The sequence below is a fragment of the Siphateles boraxobius genome, unplaced genomic scaffold, assembly GCF_051911475.1.
Source record: "Siphateles boraxobius isolate OS27281-9 unplaced genomic scaffold, OSU_SipBor_1 24, whole genome shotgun sequence".
In the NCBI taxonomy this organism is placed as follows: domain Eukaryota; kingdom Metazoa; phylum Chordata; class Actinopteri; order Cypriniformes; family Leuciscidae; genus Siphateles; species Siphateles boraxobius.
The window spans coordinates 13,202,939-13,223,769 of NW_027508855.1; the positions used below are offsets into that span (position 1 = coordinate 13,202,939).

Genomic DNA, 20,831 nt, shown 5'->3' on the forward strand with positions numbered 1-20,831 from the left:
CCAAATTTAAAAAATATTTCAAGAAAAATGGTCAGAGTGAGCGCTCTCTGCTCTCTATCCCTCATTCAAAGTAGCTACTGATTGGTAGATGCATAGGGAGGGCGTGGCCGCTTCTCCGGCTTGTGGTAAACCTGCTGAGCTTCACGTCACGTCACGTCACAAGTCACTGCAGAGCGGAGCACGCAGACACACTGTGACAGTGACAAACTTTGCAATGACATTCTTGTCGCAAAAATTATGTTGGAAAAAGAATTCAAAAAGACTAATGGTGATGAGAACGTAGAGTTTGTAGACCTCTCCACCATTTGCACATATCTACACGAGTATAAGAATGCCTTTCCTCAGCTCCATCGCTTGTATGTGACCTCACTTGTGATTGGAATATCATCTGCATCATGCAAGGGCTCTTTCTCCACTTTGTCTCGTGTTCTTACCCCCTTCCGCCGCACTATGCTACATGAGAGAAAAAGAAATTTAGTTGTTCTGGCTCACGAGAAGGCCATAACAACAGGTCTAGATATGGACACATTTGTTAGGACTTTTGCACAGAAAAGCAGACGACTGATGCTATAATGACTGATATAAGCCATGCTGTGTACAGAGCTAAAGAAATAATAAAAAAAAAGAAATACAAAAAATTAAATAAAAAAGATTGAAATAAAAAACGAAAGGACAGACAAGACAGGCAGACAGAATAAATAAATAAATGCAGCCTCAACAGGGCACAAGCCAGTGTCCTATTTGTGCCGATCCCAAGCCCGGGTAAATGCAGAGGGTAGTGTCAGGAAGGGCAATCAACATAAAACCTATAAGAGAAATCAAATGCTGATAGCTTTGAGCTGATAGATTAGAGCTGGGCGATGTAGGATTTTTTCATTTCACAATATATTTTTTCATTTCTGGCCATATCGATATATATCACAATATAAATCAAATCACTATATTTGTCAAATTTAAATGTTCCGTTAAATTACTTGCCCCCCCTGATATTCGTCCTGCACCCCCTAGTGGGGCTGGCTGAATCCGGCCCTGCTGTAGATCACTGATTGGTCAGACAGACAGAATCGTCACTACCAGCGTCACTGTATTTGCGAGACATCAAACCTGCTAGATTTAAATGGCCAGTAACAGCCTTCAATGTTTCAAAACTACTTGCTTGACTTGCTTGAAGAAATAAAAACTTCCAAAAAAGAAATGGCTGAATCGTGGTCAGTGGACGAGAACCGCAGACGTTCCTCTTGTTAGTTGCCGAGGAGCGGATAAATTATAACGATCAGTCATAATCCCACCCACTTTGAAGCGGTACTAACTGCAGTGGAAAAGCAACCGAGCTAAAGCGAACCGAGCCGCGCCGCGCCGAGCCGAGTCGTACCACGCAGTGGAAAAGCAAAGCGAGGCGAACCGTGCCGCGCCGAACCGTACTGAGCCGTACCGAGCCGTACCATCCAGCGGAAAAGCGCCATAATATGCTGATTTAGTACTCAAGATGCATTTCTTGTTATTATCGTTATAAAACAGTTGTGCTGCTTAATATTTTTGTTGAAATCATGATTCATGAGTTCTGTAAAAAAAATTTTTTTTTTACTGAACCCAGATTTTTTAATGGTAATGTACTTTAAAAAATAATTACAAAAAATATTGAAACCCCTTCAGATAATTATTCTCATTTAGTTAATGTGATGAGGCCATTCCTTGAAAAAAAAAAAAATACATAAATTAAGAAGGAAGCCAAGATACTAAATGCTGAGGATGCAAGTGCTATGTAAATGCTGTGAATATTTCCTGAGTAATCCACTATTCTGTAGAGGGGGGTCAAAATTACCATTTTCATCTGAGATTCAGAGCCAAATTACACGGGAACAAATGAATTTAAAAAGATAGCAGTAGTATTATTTTATTTTTATATAGAGATTAGTAGGCCCTTGTTACCTTTAAAACTCAAGAAGTATTAAAGATATCTTAATATCCTTTTAGATTCCGGTTCTTAACAGACTTCTCTTTTGGTATCTTATTGTTTAAGGCCCTGCAGAGTCACATGCATCGGCTCAAGTGCCCAAATACTTTTGGAGTCGCTGTATATAGGCATAGATAGAATGAGGCATGATATATATGTGCTGGCACTTTAGTCAATTTGGAAGAATGTTTCAAAATAAGACATCTTGACTTTTAAAATGGCTAGCTTGTATATTTCAGATGCCAGCAACATCTGGATTTAATCACAGTACTCTGCTCAGACGGGAGAATTGAAGGGAGGCTGTCAGTCTTTCAAAAGCTGAACTGAATTATCCCTAGTGTAGGCAACAGATATAAAAAGGCAAGACGGAGAGTTCAGAGAATTTCATGGGCGTGTGTGAAGCCTGCTGGGACATTTCAGGAGAGGGAGACAATTTCACATGCACTCTGTAATCTGTGATTTGTTAGCTTTACAAACATTTCGAATCTGTGAAGGTTTTTGTATTCGCCTTAACCTAAAATAAACCATGTCTATAACGGATTATATATTTCATTTATTAAAATTCTTGTTTTTTTATCAGCCTGTGACTTTTTGTCACTAAACATGTTTAACATCTGTGCACCGTGTTTTCTGGCTCAGTAATACTTCCTGTCACACTACCTCATGCTGTTCTTTATCTGCTTTACAAGTCACTTCTGGGTTTTGCCATTTCTTGTGCATCCTGGCAGCGGGATACGAAATGGAAGCAGAATGTCGCAATGCCACTTCCCGCCGGAATTCAAGAGATAAGGAGATGGAGAAATGTTTGCTTTTGGAGTCTTATAGCATCCTATTCTTTATGCAGTCTATCCCATTCAAATTCTGTTCTGGCACCATGGTACAGTGATGGTAATACGTTTTGTTCTGAGTATTTACTTTGTTCATGTACCAAAGAAAGCCAGGGTATTTCTGGTGGTTTGGGACATGAAATGATCAGAAAAGAGAAGGGAACCAGATTAAAGCAGGATGCATGCCGGGACCAAACCAGGATCATTTGCATAAGTGCCATATCTCAGTGCATAAAATGTAACGTAGCTTGGCACAATTAATTTATTAGTTTTGGTTGTCTCACCCTTCCCGCTGCAAAATGTGGGAGTCCCAAAACGATACTTTCTAATACAATACTAGTACATTAAAAAACAAATGTACACGTATATGAAAACAAGTTTTAACATTTCAAAATTCACTTGTTCCGTATAAAAGCCGAGTGCTGAATGTTTTTACAATAAACAACTTAAAAGGACAGTTCATCCCAAAAATGAAAAATCTGTCATAATATACAGTACTCTCCCTCATGTCGTTTCAAAACTGTATGACTTTCTGTCTTCTGTGAAATAAGATATTTGAAGAACATCTGTGTCCAAACAACATCAGACCCCATTAACTTTCATTGAATGGGCAAATACTGCATACTTTTGGGAGTGGAACTTTGTTGAAATTAAATTATTTTATTTTATTTTTGCTCAGAATAAAAAGTCTATGCATTGGCTTGTACTTGGAATTTATAGTGAACCCAGCCTCTTTCTAGTTGTAATAGTGTCTTAGTCCACATCACATTCACAGTGGTATTTTTAGGAAGTCAAACCATTTTGGTCATTATTGTAATTGTTTTCCCTAAGATAGTGATGTAATACAATTGTAAATCTGCACTGTAAAATATATGTAATTGAAAAAATATTTCATAAGTATATACTTTCATTTTGACTTTGCAGTAGTAAAATTACAATAGTGTCTTACTTTCTTGACTAGCAAGAGTTAAACTCTCGAGCTTATTCTCGAGGCTAAGTTTCTGTGACAACAGGTTTACAAACGTTATATTATAAATCTAGTGAAATCATCTGTCCACAGAAATGTTAGAAATTATGTAATGTGAAAGCAAAGCAAAACTGCCACACATCACAGACTTATGCGATTTGAAGAGAGCACTAAGCTGGATCGTGATATTGATGTTATTTTGATATGCTTTGCCAAAGATATGTCACAAAAAATGTTATTATGAGACGTGTAATATATTTTCGGGTTATTATGAAACTGGTGTGACCGATTAGATGGGCCACCACAGTCTAGGTAATTAATGGGAGATGATGACACAATTTTCATTTTTGGGTGAAATATTCCTTTAAATAACTTTGAAAACCGCCTCACTGAATTTTTACACGCACAAACTGATTATGATTAATAAGCTGGCGATATTAAAGGTAATTTAAATGCTTACATGGTGTATTTTATCGGGTCATAGTATAGGGCAAAAACCCAGTTTTCGTACCTGTTCATGATTTAATATCATAACCATAGTACATCCAGATGATATCAAGTCTAATGTAAACATGGTTTTCTTGCGTTTTTGGATTTTCATAGTGAGCTTAGGTCTGATGTGTCTGTGTATTTGTATATTGCTTTACAATACACATTGACCCAAATGATCTTTACAGAAATAAAAAAAAAATAGTGTGTTGTAACAGTGTCCAGAAAAAACTCCTTAAGACGTTTAAGGAGATGAGAAAGTAACCAATTATTATTATTTATTTTTTTAACTTTATGATTCCCTGCTACTGCTGTTATTTGAAAGAAAGAATTTTTCTAATTACATCATTGTGTTGTTATGAATGATTTACTTCTCTAGGTAAGGTGCTGACAGCTGTTCTCAGAGAACAGAGAACTGTTTTGGAGAAAGCCAGCCGATATATGATCTGTACACACACACGCACCTGCCACGATACACTCCCACATAATGACATTCTCTCTCATACTGTACATGTGTCTATTCAGGAGTGTATTGTGACTGATATCTTGTATTTCTAGGGATTCCAGTTCGACTGGGTTAAATAAAAGAACAGTGCAGCCAGACTGAAATATATGCCATAATCCATGTGCACACAAAAACTGTAGGATGTGTCTGCAGGGGTGTCATGTCATGTCATTAAAAGGTGTATGTGTGTGTGTGTCCTGCAGTGTGGGGTTACTCAATTTTGAGTGTGACTCTGGTTAGTGCATTCGCTTTGACCAGTGTTTTTGTGGTGCCCCTGATGAGGACGCGGTTCATGCGCAGAGCTCTCATCTATTTCATCGCGCTGTCCATCGGAACGTTGTTGTCCACTGCCATCCTACAGCTCCTGCCTGAGGTTCAGTATCCATCCACCCATTTCCACCCAAACACACCAAATCACCCGTGGATCAAGATTAATCTCAGAGGGGTGTCTGGAATTGTCGCCTTTTTCATTCTGTCCTCCTTCACACAATGTTTTCTCCCTTTCATACATAACAAAACACCCCTAACCACAGGTTGTTTCCTCTTCCTCTCCAGTTGCCTTTATTTCTTCCATGATTGTTTTGTTGGTACATTTCCTTAGGACCATAAAAGCTGTTAAAAACTTCTGTTCAAGGTCAGTCTTCTCATATAGTCTGATAATGACAAATTCCGATGACTGTCAAAATCAGATGGCTAAAAAAGACCCATTAATAGATTGAATCAGATGTTTTTTTAATGCTGTTTTTAGGGGAACATATATTTACTAATCACATTTTTACAAGGTTTTCTACGCTGTTTTTTGTGAGGATACTTTATTTTAGTGTATTTTTTTCTTTTTTTATTATCATTAATTTATAGAGTGGGTAATTTTGTGTTAAAGACCACTTGAAAATTATGCCTACATCTTAAGCCGTTTGCCAAAAAAACAAACAAACAAAAAACACGGAGCCCATGAAAAGAAAACGAATCAGATTTTATTTTATTTTTTAAAAATGATCATTATTATTTTATTTATTCTTTTTTTTTTCTTCTTCAATTTAGCTTGTTTTGTTGCTTGAAAGTTTTGAAAAAAGTTTTGAAATATGACGGTTAAATTGGCAACAGCCAAGACAGTTGAGTTTGGTGAAACTTGAAAGCTGTAGGAGGGGTTTGGATTTTTGGTTGGAAGTCAACCTAATGTTTTTGGTTTGTTTGTTCCACAACTTTTGGGACATCAATACCCCCTGCCCTAATCTGCCTCCACCGCTTTTCAAATTGTTCCTCTACCCATGAATACTTCCTTTTAAAGTAGACCACTAACACTTAATTTATTCACTAGCTCATCAAGTATGGGAATCCCATCCAAAGAGCTAATGGAGTGCTGCATGTCCCAGGATGTTTTTTGTTGGGTTGTTGCTGGTGTTGTCATTGCTCAAACAGACCTAAAGGTACACCTTGTGCTGGGTGTTGATGGTTCATTGACTGGTCAACATAATTACAGGTGTTCGCAGTTCCTCTGTTGCCTCTGGGAATTGTTTAGACTGAGAAGAGGAGGGGAAAGTTTAGTTATCCCATCAGGATTGAATGATTTTCAGTGACCTCGTGTCTTAAGGCATCATTTGTTCTGTGAGGGTCAACAGGAAGCCGCCTCCCCCTACTTCCTCTGTGAATGAAACAATGGATTCTAAAATGTAAACTACATACACTACTGTTCAAAAGTTTGGAGTCATTCTTTTTTAATATATCTATATTTTTTATTCAGCATTAAATTGATCAAAACTGAAAGTAAAGACATTTATAATCAAAACATTTGTTTTTAAATGCTGATCTTTTGAACTTTCTATTCATCCTGAGTCCAAAAAATAAAAAGCAGAAAAGTCAGCTTTGCTATAACAGGAAACATTTATTAGGAATTAGTTTAATATTTCAAAATATTACTGTTATATTTTAAACTGCTTCATCAGATTTTTTTTCTTCAAAAAATCTTATCAACCCCAATCTTTTGAATGGTAGTGTAACCGCATGACTCTGGAATGTTTATGATTTATTGCTGCAAATTCTACTGTAAATGCAGTTTATGACTGAGATTTGATTAAAAAAGATATACTGCATATTTTCTTCAAATGTCCAAACCCTCAATGTGGTTGCATGAATTGATTTGATAGTTCAATGGCCCACAGAACCCCCTCAGGGAGTACATCTCACAATTGAGATTATGAATATCAACCTTTCACCTAGTATTAATTAATCTGCTGATTTATTCAAATATTCTTTCTTTTCCCCTTTCTTTTCCACCTCCCCTTTTCTCTCTCTCTCTCTCGCTCTCTTTTTTGGTTGTTCGGCCAGTGTGGGGGTATGGTTTCCTGTGTGTGACAGTGATATCTCTGTGTTCACTGGTTGGGGCGAGTGTGGTTCCCTTCATGAGGAAAACCTTTTACAAGCGGTTGCTGCTGTACTTCATAGCCCTGGCCATTGGTACTCTGTACTCCAACGCCCTCTTTCAACTAATCCCAGAGGTAGAGTGGACACGTGTGGGAAACGGGGTTATAGACGTGTGCCACGCAACCAGACTCTCTAGATTTCTAGAGATAAAGATGTCCTGGTTGAGTCTTTATGTTGAGTCTGGCATTTAAAGGACAAGTTCAGTATTTTACACTTAAAGCCCTGTTTTAAGATCGTTTCTGATGAAATAGAACGGTTAAGATTGAAATTTGGACAAATGCTGCTGTCCCGAGAATTTTAGGTTTAGGGGCACTGGAAGAATCATTCATAAAACGCATTAAACTTTATTTTACAAAGACGTGAAACTCACCGAGTGGTCTGGGGTGTTCACTGATATGCTCACACAAAAATCGCTGCAAAACATGCTTACCAACAGGTTTTATCATAGTTTTTGTCCAACTCCATTGACTTAAGTCAGGACAAAAACTATGATAAAACCTGTTGGAAAGCATGTTTTGCAGCGATTTTTGTGTGAGCATATCAGTGAACAACCCAGACCACTCGGTGAGTTTCACGTCTTTGTAAACTAAAGTTTAATGCGTTTTATGAATGATATTGTTCCAGTGCCCCTATGAAACCATTGTGGAGGTGGGGGGGTGCTAACACAGAAACCAAAAATTCTCGGGACAGCAGCATTTGTCCGAATTTCAATCTTAACCATTCTATTTAATCAGAAACGATCTTAAAACAGGGCTTTAAGTGTAAAATACCAAACTTAACCTTTAAAAGAATAGTTTGCTCAAAATGAAAACGCTTCATTTACTTGTCCTCATGTTGTTCCAGACATTGTGCAACACAAATAAAAATATTTTATGCAACATCAAGAAAACCTCTATTCTCTCAAGTTCACTTAAAAATCATAGATAGGTTTTATCTTTGTGTATAGAAATGATTTATTCTATTTCTCTGTCCTTTTGTTCTTTTAAATATGTTTGTTAATTGTTTTTAATGTTTATAATTTAAAACAAAAGACGTTTTTTTGCACTGTTCTTGCCATTACATAAGCCTTAGGGCAATATTTACTCACAGCTTGAGATAACTCGATCTTTCTTTTGGTGTTAAAAAACTATTTTAAGGATTTAATATACATGCAGTGAGAAATTAGCGATGCAAAGGTGTGAAGACAGATATTTTGCGACTGACGTTATTGCATTTGCATTTCAGAGAGCGTGTGGTCGAGGGGAGAGATTTTTTTTTTTTTCTCTTTGTAATAATTTATTTGGAATGATAGAGGAAGACGTTATCCGAACATTTTGTTTGCCAAAGCCTTGTTATTTTTAATTTGCAGCGACTCCACGCTAATTTGCCCTGTTTAATAACCTGGCCCTTAGATACTGACATGGCATAAGACAAAACAATATATATTCTGCCTAATGTCCATGTTTATGTTTTCTTTATAATAAAAATGAATGCTGATTCACACTGCCAATCTCCACAAAGGATAAAAAGTATTAAAATTCATTAGACTCGTATGTGATATTCAGTGTTTTCTGAAGTCATTCAATAGAAGCTGGTTGATGCGACTGAAACATCATCCATTCTTATTGTAACAGAGTAGACATTCTGCCAAAAGAAAAAATCTAATTTTGAGTTCTACATAAGAAAATAGTAAGTTTTTGAACAACATGAGGATGAGTAACTGATTACAGGATTTTCATTTTCAGGTCAATATTCCCTTTAAACACAAATATAAGTTTTCCCAGCCTCAGTGGTTCTCCCCAGCTGGAAGGCTAAAAAATTGAGTAAAAAGAAAACAATAAAGGAACTTTGATTGTTGAATTTGATTCATACACTGAACACATAAGTGACGACTTTTAAATGGATCATGACATGGGTTTTTAATTATTTTAATATGTTCCTTGATGTTTACTTATAATGTTAATAAATAAAAAAACAAATATATTTGTTGAAAAAAATAATTATTTAACCCTCACTCTGACCATCTGTGTGAAATGATCAGTTTTTATGGAGCGGCTCCTTTAAGGCTCGTCAATAAGTGGCCACTATTATGATTAGCTAGCATCATTGCATAGGAGACACAGTATCAACACCCACTCGCAATTGCATGGAACATTATCCATATAAAACCGTCATTTACAGACAAAGCTTTACGAAATCGTTTACTTAGTTTGCTATGCTGTCAGATCCTATACTGCTATCTGCTTCTGTCAACAAAAGTTTCTTTGCAAACTCTCCGTTACATTGTTCCTTGTTTACAAACTATCTGCAGTCAAATTCTCAGAACAAACATAAAACTCTCCGGTGCAATCTAGGATGCATTAATAATGAAACATCCACTTGTTCCTGACGGTGATGTATTGTTTCTACAGAAATGAGCAAATGAGCTGTTTAAACAGGATTTGTCAAAGCAAACGTTCCTTTGCACTTCCATTTGTCTTCTTGCCGGCAGACCTGAAGGAATAGTTCACTTAAAAATTATAATTCTGTCATTATTTACTCACCATCAAGTTGTTTCAAACCTGTATGAATTTCTTTCTTCTGTTGAACACAAAAGAAGATATTTTGAAGAATGTCGGTAACCAAACAGTTGATGGACCCCATTGACTTCCATAAGAAAAGAAAAATACTATGGAAGTCAATGGGGTCCATCAACTCTTTGGTTACCGACATTCTTCAAAATATCTTCTTTTGTGTTCAGCAGAAGAAAGAAATTCATACAGGTTTGAAAGAACTTGAGGGCGAGTAAACGATGACAGAGTTTTCATTTTTAAGTGAACTATTCTTTTAAGCGCATTGAGTAGCCAGCAAGTGAATGGACATCTGTATAGTATATCCAGCTTAGACCGCATCAGTGATTATAATAGGTTAATTTTCCTTTTTGACGCGACGCTCAGATCCAGTGTAGGCTAATTTCAGCCGTGAAGTAACTCAACTCCAGTGGGCAGGGCCTATGGTGCGATGATGTATAACTATTCGTCGATATCTTGCTCTGGAGGCAGTCATATACAAATGTATTTGCCTGTGTGATGTCACAGATCCCGCAATATCAAATCGAGCCGTTTTTGGAGCTTAAGTAAATGTTTTGTTTATAATGCGGACGTCGTTTTAAGCTGAAACTTGCAGGATGTTTGACATTTGCACAGACCTCTTATATGTCCAAAGATCAAGGCAAATTTGATTTTCTCATGTCATGACCCCTTTAAAATCATATAGTAATGCCCATTCACTCTACAATTTTGAGGCAAGTTGGCATGAAACTGGAGCACACATCTTTTTGTGAACTTCAAATGAATAACTATAAATTAATGACCCAGTCTGGTGAAAAGCCAAGCAAAAAGGGGGGAAGCCCTGAGGCATTAGTGAACTAGTATAAAGACCCAATCTAAAATAAATCCCATGCTCACTCTTCTTGACTGCTTGTAACCAAGTGCGAAATAAATGTGAAGAATACTTTTTCTCATTTGGTAAATGAATTTCTTTATTTGTAAAAGTACCATGTTTTCACATAAAAGAGTCATTTTCTGGTGTCTAGGAGAGTGATTAGGGGCTTGTTTTTGGATTGTATCCATACTAAATGCATATACTCTACACTGCACTGCTCACAATCTGTTTTAACATATTATATGCACCCTACACACACACACACACACACACACACACACAGACAGACTCACACTATATTTCAAAGGTTTGAGGTCCATTTTTAAGAATTCTCTTATATTTGATCAAAAATACTGTAAAAAAAAAAACTGTAATATTGTGAAACATTACAATTTAAAATAACTTTTTTATTTTAATGTATTTTTTTTTCCTGTGATGGTAAAGCTGAAGCGGCCATGTCACATGATCCTTCAGAAATCATTCTAATATGATGAGTGAAGTTATTGTACTTAAGAAACTTTTCTTGTCAATATTGAGAAAGTTGTCCTGCTTAATATTCTTTTGGAAACCATGATACTTTTTTTTTAAGATACTTTGATGAATAGAAAGTTAAAAACAATGACATTGGAACAATGTAAAAGTCTACGGTGTCAAAAGGCCTACGGTGTCTTTAAAAAAAGAATCTTACTGACCCCAAACTTTTGAATGGTAGTGTAGTTGAATATTTTACGTACTTACAACAACAACAAAAAAAAAGTAAGGTTAAAAACAAATACTATATTATTATGATTTTATTTAATTAGTTTGAGTGAAATGGTATTTGACATTTTTAAACATAATTTCTTTTTTATATAGGCCTTCGGATTCGACCCTATGGAGGATTATTACGTGTCCAAGTCCGCTGTTGTGTTTGGAGGATTCTACCTGTTCTTCTTTACAGAGAAAGTCCTGAAGATGATCTTAAAGCCGAAGGACGGGGTGAGGTTTGGACTAATAGTCTTCTGTACAAAACCATGAAGTGGTTGTGTTTTTTTAGCAAACAGCTTTATCTGACATTGTCATTGTGACATGGGTTGTCCCAGTGACATCTAAAACAAAAAATGGAGTTGTTTTTCATCACATCAGAACTTGTAAAAGTTCAAACTCATGACGTTGTGCATTGGAATGTGTGAATAGTATGTAGAGAATGTTTGGGATTTGGTTTAGTTCCTCAGAGGCTGCACTTTTTATTTGTATTATCCTTTGAAAGACTGTCCTCCTGGTGGATGTAAAAAAAAAAGGTACTTAATAGTCATAAAAATACAGTAAGGGTTTTATTGCAGTCTGTAATGGCTTGGGCAGAGCATTTTATTTAAAGATTTATCATTAAACTTGCTTTTGAGATTGTGATGGTTGTAATGCAGCACCCTCTAGTGGAGACTTTTCTTTGCAAGCTTATTCACTCTCTCTTTCTTTTGTGTGTTTCTTCTGGTCCTTCTTGTTATCGAAATCTCTCTTTTGTTAGGGAGGGCATGGCCACGGCCACAGCCACTTCCCTGCGGAGCGCTATGCCAGCTCTAATGGTGACTTGGAGGATGGTGTGATGGAGAAACTGCAGAACGGAGAGGCCGGAGGAGCATCTTTACCCAGAGTGGAAGGAGATGTCAGAGGGGTTGGAGAAGACGACAAAATGCTGAGTACTGGGCAGACAGTACAGGTGAGAAATAAAACAAACTGTAGTCTTCTTCAATTACAAATCGCACACACAAAAATAAAATCTGATAACAAATTTTGTACTTGTGGAATTATATGATTAAGCTTAAATGACTATTAACGTCACCCATTATGTCTCAGACAACTTGAAATTAAAATGAACACTATTCAAATGGTATATTAAAGAGGACCTTTTATGCTTTTTTTACATTTTCAACTGTCTTTAGTGTGTAATGTTGCTGTTTGAGCATGAAAATGGTCTGCAAAGTTACAAAACACAGTCACTCCAAAGGGAGTTATTCTCTATATCAGTAAGCACTATTTCTGAACTCCCTGTGAAACGCCTCGATTGTAGTCTTGAGATGTCACAGTATTCCTCATTTAAATAATTCTGCCAAATGCATCTGAAAATGTGCGAGGCCTGGTTGAGTTGTGTTAATAGTAGAAACTTGCGGCTATGGTCGTGACATTTCCAAAACACGCTCGTCGCAGTTGAGTGTTTCTGGGAAGAGAGGTGCTGCAACAATGTGAAATATGTGCATAAGAATGTGTTTTTTGAACATTCGATTCAAGCATGAAACCTATTCTTGTAAACTCCAAAAACAAAATTAAGGAGCATATTATAGCCTCTTCAAGATTAATGTCATGCCAACAATTAATGTCAACTGTCCAGGACTTTTAATTCAGAGTTGTAATTATGAATTAGACAAAGAATAATGGCTAATGACGTCATGTAAACTGAACCAAAAGGCTTTCAACAGCCAAGGTACTTGAGTACCGCTGCACATTTTGATGTCATTTTAGTTTGCCATATTTTCTAAATTAATATAATGTGTTTCAAGAGCATATAGAAGTGAATTAATATAGTGCTTTTGCTTTCCTTAACATCAAAGCAGGTCATGTTGCAAGCGTTGCCATAAAAACACATTTTTCTGTTTCTGAGGATGTGACCAGCATCTTAGTATTGTCAGCTCGTAATTACCATAATTTCAGCACATCTTGAGTGCGGCATGATTAATCCGCATAATTCTCTCTCTCTCTCTCTCTCTCTCTCTCTCTCTCTCTCTCTCTCTCTCTCTCTCTCTCTCTCTCTCTCTCTCTCTCTCTCTCTCTCTCTCTCTCTCTCTCTCTCTCTCTCTCTCTCTCTCTCTCTCTCTCTCTCTGTGTGTGTGTGTGGTTTTTAAGTTTTTAAAAGGACATTGTGTAGGAATTTCTCCCATCTAGCGGTGAAATTGTATTTTGCATTCAAACGAATTGTGCTGTCCAGCGCCTTGCTTTTTCAAATGCGTGTTGCTTCTACGGTAGCTGTTATGTACAAGCTATGACAGGGTGTCTTCTAATAGCACTTCGTCGAGTTTTCCTTCCGGTGAACAGGTTTGCTATTTCAAACAAACTGCAACTTGACACAACGAACAAACGAATGTTACAGTATGAATAATAGCAGTGCAATGCAGCCTTTTAAACTTGCCGGGGCAGTGACAAACGCCTCTCACTGCTCTGCTCCTCCGGTTCTGCTGCTTTCAGTTATGTGACGCTGGCTCTGAACGAAAACACGTTGTGGAAACGCGTTGGCCTAGTACTTTTTAACCCTCTTTGCTATTATAGTTTTTCAAGATGACGGAACGACATGGAAGCCTCCGTGGGCCTACCCGTCACATGTATATAAAGATAATAAATTCTTCGTTTACGAGGATAAGTCAGATAATTGGCATTTGTACACCATTGAGGACATGTTTATGAATAAAAATATTGATTTTAGATAATAAAATACCTAAAAAACTACACAAGGCATTATTTTCATGAAATGGCATCATCTTTCTCTTAAAGAATGTTTCTCATGTGAACTAAAAGAACCCTGCAGGAGCTAAAAGAATATGTTTCACGATTCAGGCAAATGCTACTGGCTATTAATTACACTACCGTGCAAATATTTGTGGTCAGTAAGAATTTTTTTTTTTAAATGCTTTTAAAATGCTTTTATTCAGCAAGTACTAATGAAATGGACTAATTATTTTATAACAAAATATTTCTATTTCAGATAAATGCTGTACTTCTAAACTTCATATTAATCAAATAATCCTGAAAAAATAATCGTTCCTACAAAAATATTAAGCAGCTCAAATGTTTTCAACATTGATAATAAGAAATGTTACTTGAGCACCAAATCAGCATATTATAATGATTTCTGAAGGATCATGTGACAAATTCAGGAATACATTACATTTCAAAATATAATAAATTGCAAACTGTAGTAAAAATCAAATTGTAGTAATTTCATAGCATTACAGCTTATAAAAAAATGTTTGATCAAATAGATGCAGCATTGATGAGTATAAGAAATTTCTTTCTAAAGCATAAAAATATCTCACCCAAACGTTTGAACAGAAGTGTATATTGACTTCTTTTGTTTGTGTCCCTGACGCAGGACTCTCAGAGTTCAGGTGGTGCTGGAACGGGTGGATGTTATTGGCTGAAGGGCAGGGCATACTCGGACATCGCTACTCTGGCATGGATGATCACTTTGAGCGACGGTCTCCATAATTTCATAGATGGTTTGGCTATCGGAGCCTCCTTCACTGCTTCTGTGTTCCAGGGCATCAGTACGTCAGTGGCAATTCTGTGTGAGGAGTTTCCACATGAGTTGGGTAGGTAGAACTTCTTCTTTAACCCTTCTGTTAATGTTACCAATCAAAAATGGACATAAACATGCTGAATGTGTTGTTGTCATGCAGGTGATTTTGTAATCTTGTTAAATGCTGGCATGAGCATCCAGCAGGCGCTGTTCTTTAACTTCCTGTCAGCGTGCTGCTGTTATCTGGGCATGGGCTTCGGCATTCTGGCTGGGAACAACTTCTCACCTAACTGGATCTTTGCTTTAGCCGGAGGCATGTTCCTCTACATTGCACTGGCTGATATGGTAAGAGACTTCATGCTGATCATTTGCTGGCTTTTAATGAACAGGTTTTTGGAAATGGGGTAATGATTTGATGAATTTGATTGATTCCTAAAGGTGAGTTTCTATGATTAGTGAAGTGTAAAAGAAGTTAAAGGGATAGTTCGCCCCAAAATGAAAATTCTGTCATCATTTACTCACCCTGATTTTGTTTCAAACCCGTATGAGTTTCTTTTTGTTCTGTTGAACACAAAAGAAGATATTTTAAAGAATGTTGGTAATCAAACAGTTGATGGTAGCCACTGACTTCCATGGTATTTTTTCCTACCACGGTAGTCAATGTCTACCGTCAACTGTCTAGTTACCAAGATTCTTTCAAATATTTTCTTTTGTGTTCAACAGAACAAAGAAACTCATACGGGTTTGAAACAAAAAAAATGGGTGAGTAAATGATGTCAGAATTTTCATTTTTGGGTGAACTATCCCTTTACTACCAGTGTTATAACTAAAATTAAAAGCAGTACTAATTTAAATAGATTTTTGAAAATTTAAAAAATGTAATGTACATTTAAAACTAAACTTAAAAACTATATGATAAAAGGAAAAAATGGTAGTTTGCATGGGTGAAATTGTTTGGCTTGCATGTTTGTGTGGAAAAATGCATTCTACCTCTAGATGGCGATAAAGTGACTATGACCGCAACTGTACTTAACTGTAATTCAATGTGCTGAAAATGCTGATGACAATGGAGCACATAAAGAAAATTACTTATTAATTACAAAAACTAATATTTATATATTTTAGCTTCAGTTTTATTCAATTGAAATGTTAAAAACTAACTAGTAAAACTTTCTGAAATTCAACTAAAATCGAACAGTAAATTAAAAAGTAAAAACATAATTATAAAAACAAATTTGTTTACAAAACTAATAATATATGCACTATCTTTCAAAAGTTTGGAGTCATTTTTTTTCCCAGAAAAATGCATTAATGGTTCATTAAAGGCATGCCGTAATTACCGGAAAAAGCATTCACTTGTGATTACAACTTGTAAACTGGTAGTTTTCGGAGAGCTCTGACTAGAGTAGAACGTCACTTGTTGTCATCTCATTATTACGGTAGTTATTATGACATGGAGTGAACGCAACATAAACTGAAGAAGAAGGTGACAGTAATCACAGTAAAGACATTTGACTGACAAGATTTCGATTTCAAATAAATGCTCTTTATCAAAGAATCACGGTTCCCACAAAAATATTAAGCAAGTTTTTAACATTGATAATAATAAGATATGTTTCTTGATCACCAATTAGCATATTAGAATGATTCATGTGACACGGATAAATTATATTTCACAGTATGTTATGTCCTTGGTGTGCATTAGAGACTTCTTTCAAAAACATTTAATATTGTTCCTGATCTCAAACTTTTGAACCGTAGCGTATAAGCATTTGAATTTCCACAATCTAACTTGATAACAATGAAATTAGAGAATGCCATTACCCATATGGGTTATCCCAAAATTGATTCTATTGATTTTTATAATGTTTCTTACAATCCATGTGTCTCCATATTCCTCTGTCCACCTCTGCAGTTTCCAGAGATGAACGAGGTGAGTCGTGAGGAAGAGGAGGCCGGAGGAAGTGGCTGTCTGCTCACTTTCGCCATCCAGAACGCAGGACTGCTCACAGGGTTTGCCATCATGCTTATACTCACCATCTACTCTGGACAGATACAGCTTGCATAGCAGTGGACCTAATTACAAACTCAGACCCTGAGGGACTAACTCAGCACCTGGACTAAAACCTAAGACCTACTGGGACCTCCAGACTTAAATATGAGCCAGCTGTGCTGGCTTGTTTTAAAACGTTTGCCCAGCTGGACTTGGTCATGGTATAAATTGAAATGATATGGGCTCAAACCATAGACTGTTTGAATGAAGCTAGAATTGACTGACCTATGTATTTTGCTTTAAATCCATCCAAATTCCAGACCTGTGGATGGATGGATGCTTTACCATTCATCTAGTTTAGGCCTTCTCCCGTTCTTTTGTCTCAAAGCTTTAGGACACAATGATGTCCCTGTACTGTGTGGTTTCCAGTACCCTTACATATACGTCTTGGTATATTTGTATTGATTTCTAATGTTATTTTTGTTCTTTCTCTCAGAGACAGACCACCTTTGTATTCCTGACCATGAGGAATAGAGTATTGTCCACTGACTGACATATTACAGATGGGATAAAACTTGACTCATTTTACTGACATTTAGTCAAATGCAGGTTGTTTCCGATGCTTCAAACCAAATGGTTTTGTTTATTCAATAGAAAAATTCTAAACAAAAAAGACCAGTTTTTCCAATCTTAGGGACAACATGTATAGATATACTGTAGGCTTGTTAGTTGACACTCATTCTATTAAGCTGAACTAAGTAGGTCACTTTAATCAAAGGTTACTCTGAACTGTTGAATAAGTAGTTTTTAGTGTAGATACAGAGCAGTGTCTGTTCACAAATGTATCCATACTTAATTTCTCCCCTCAATGTCATTCCATAATAGCAAGCAAAATGCTTGAAAAATGCATTTGTTATTGGTGTGTTTTTTTTTTTTACCTCTTTAACAAAAAAGCAGAGACCAAGTTTCTTCTGGAAAAATCTCCTCCAACTTTTATCTGTCAATTTATGACCAGAATAATTTCTGCACATTTTATTATATCCTCCTCTCATTTGTTATTTGCATAACCTTGAATATTAATTGACAGACAAAAAAAAAGATCACCCCACTTAAGTTTATATTTGCTTACCATTTTTGATGATGATGATTATTATTAATTAAATAATCTCTACTCCCAAATCTCAACTTAACGCATTGTATTTTAACAATGTTTTCCACATCCTTTCATTTTATCTGAATGCAGTACTCTTCATATTTTAAGAAATAATTGGGAAATGCAAGCAAATGTGTGCATAAAGGTACAATAATATGATCATTCCTTATAACCTTTCCTGGTAATACTTTAGTATAAGGTCCCATTGGTTAACTTTAGTTAACTACTTTAGTAAACTAACAATGAAAAATACTTCTAAAGCATATCATAACTTCATGTTCATGCATATAATAAGTTCATGTACATTTAAATGTTTAATAATATATTATTAAAATCGTAAAGATCTGCTATCATTTGATGGACCTGAGCTAACATGAACTAACAATGAACAGTTGCATTTGTATTAAATACCGTTAACAAAGATTAATAAATACTGTAATAAATGTTTTGTGCTGGGAAGATTACTTACAAATTGTAGCAGGTTACTGATTTCCAAATTACATGACAAAAAGTGTAGTTAGCAACATAATCCATTATGCTAATAAATTTAAGGTAATGTAATCTGACTATTTTTTAGATTACCTTTGACCTAACTCGTTTATCACATTGAATTGAATAGGATTATATTGTACCATATTGATATAAAAATCCAAATAGAAAGAAAATCTATTTCATTCTATATCAACAACATGAAATGCATTAAATATTACATTACGTCAGGGTTTCCCTTCCAATATAATCTAATTACAAGTACTTAAATCTTGGAATCTGATTACGTAACCCAGATTACATGTAAATAGTTACTTCCCAGCACTGTAAATGTATTAGTCATTGTTAGTTAATGCATTAAAGTTAACAAATGGAACCTTATCGTAAAGTGTTATCCCTTTCCTTTATACATAGCACTACCGTACACTAGAGCTCTTTGCTAATTTAGCATCTAGACTGACAGGACTCACTTGAATCCTTTTTGAAAACCATTTAAAGCTGAAGTGTAATTTCTGTGGCACTAGTTTAGTCAAAAGGAAGGGGGGGGGGGGGGGGGGGGTGACACTTCAGCTTTAAAATTACTTACAAGTTAATTATGAGTATTAACCTTATACATACTGTATATGGTCTGCAGATACGTTTAATTTCTATGCAGCAAAATACAATTTAAATATTTAGAACAAACTATTATTCAGAAATTGATCTTGCGCTTCAGATCAACCTTTATGACGACATTTGTCTTCCAGAAAAAATATATTCTTCCATTTGCTTACTGTGATATTCATGCTAGTTATATTCTTATCTGCTATTTCACTGCATAAGAATTGAACCGGGCACCCCAGTATGCTGTTTAGCAAATACAAGATTATTCTGTTCATTGTTTGAAATGTAATTTTAGAACTGAACGTGAAGCATATGATCAACAGATCTGAGTGCAACAGTTCCAGAGTCATATTTACATTTTCTGTGCATTTAGACTATCAGCATTACTTTTTTTTTTTTTTATAAAGCCCCTTTGTCTGTATGTAGAAGTTGCATTCAGTTTTGTGTGCAGTACAGGTTATAGAAACCATTATTTCAGCTGGCGTCTTATTGCTATGCATTGAAATGTCCTCTTAAGTGAATTTATGCCTTAAAGAGAAGAGGTAGTCACCATTCAGTGGTAAAAGTTAAAAAAAATTGTACGTCATTTTAAATTCACTAATATTTAAAGATTGTTTGTAGTGTAGAATGTGTGTGAATGTCTGTTTGTGATTTTGCAATTATGTTTTTTGTCATCAGTAATTGTATTTAAATAAGAGGGAAACTGTTTTTAAATTGTGTTGTACGAGACTATGTGGGGAAATCAGCATCTCATTGTTTTTTGTAGTGGATGGAGGCCATTGTACTTGGTTATGATGAAGGCATAACGTTAATTACTGTAAACATCTCAAGTGTTTTGTGACCTATACTTGTGCAACATCCGAAATCTGATTGCTGGTGGCTTTTTGTTTGTTTTTTTGTTTTGAAATGTTAAGCCATGGGTTTTAAGTTCATCTTTTGTGCAATGGAAAAAAACAAAACATGATCCAAAACTGAAAACTGTTGTTTCTCATTCATTTGTATGGTCTATTATTTTATGATATTTTGACTATACAAATCATTTATAGTTATGTTGATAACATTAATTTTTATAAGCAACTTGTATTATTGATCGCAGACAATAATTCAGCTACGTATATGTCTAAGAATATTCTTATTAGGCTACCTAGAGTTATTGGAGTGCTCCTCTTCGTCGAGTTTGTGATTTAATGTGCTTTGAAACATCCTTAGAGTCTTGATTTATCTATATTGCTGCTAAATAAATAACTGATCGAAACGAACAGGTGTTCGCTCAAGCTGGAAGGTGTCTCTCCCCCCCCCCAGCTGCGTTCATACAATATTTTCTCACTCTTTATGGCTTACTTTAAAGACACTTTTGTTGGTCCTTGGTTTGCATTTAAACTTTTAAAACCATCTATTATGTCCTGGTTTTCTTTCATATGAGTGTGGTAGGCTATATTTGTCCTCAAAGGTTTTTATCTCACATCACAGATGTGAGAGCAGTTGCAGCTCTATGCTGAAGTGTGTTTGTTTCACAATATAGGCTATTGGCAAGCCGTCGAGGTCTTGAGTGGATAAAACACCCTTCAGAAAAGAGTTTAGTTTACAATATTACAACTTAATCGAAGATTCCGTCAACATTTCGTCAACTGAAGGATGATAATAATAATACCCCCTGACTTCTACTAATGATGTGAATCATAATTCAGAGGGAGTCGCTTCACTGGCGCTGTGAATCAATCATGTCAGCAGTTCGACTGATGCGCAGAAAGATGATTTTATTCA

At 35.8% G+C, this 20,831-nt stretch overlaps 1 protein-coding gene across 3 annotated transcripts in view; it reads left to right on the plus strand.

Moving 5' to 3' along the window:
• slc39a14 (solute carrier family 39 member 14) overlaps positions 1–20,045 on the plus strand; it is a 46,829-nt gene extending 26,784 nt beyond the window's left edge. For 2 of the 3 annotated variants that reach the window (XM_077241530.1, XM_077241532.1), the window contains exons 4-9: positions 7,068–7,237; positions 11,421–11,543; positions 12,070–12,261; positions 14,683–14,902; positions 14,990–15,174; positions 16,745–20,045. In XM_077241530.1, the coding sequence (XP_077097645.1) occupies positions 7,068–7,237; positions 11,421–11,543; positions 12,070–12,261; positions 14,683–14,902; positions 14,990–15,174; positions 16,745–16,897 (1,043 nt within the window). In that variant the 3' untranslated portion in view covers positions 16,898–20,045. Of the gene's footprint in view, positions 1–4,945; positions 5,116–7,067; positions 7,238–11,420; positions 11,544–12,069; positions 12,262–14,682; positions 14,903–14,989; positions 15,175–16,744 lie in introns of all 3 variants that reach the window. The other variant, XM_077241531.1, reaches the window with a different exon arrangement.
• The last annotated feature ends 786 nt before the right edge of the window (positions 20,046–20,831 follow it).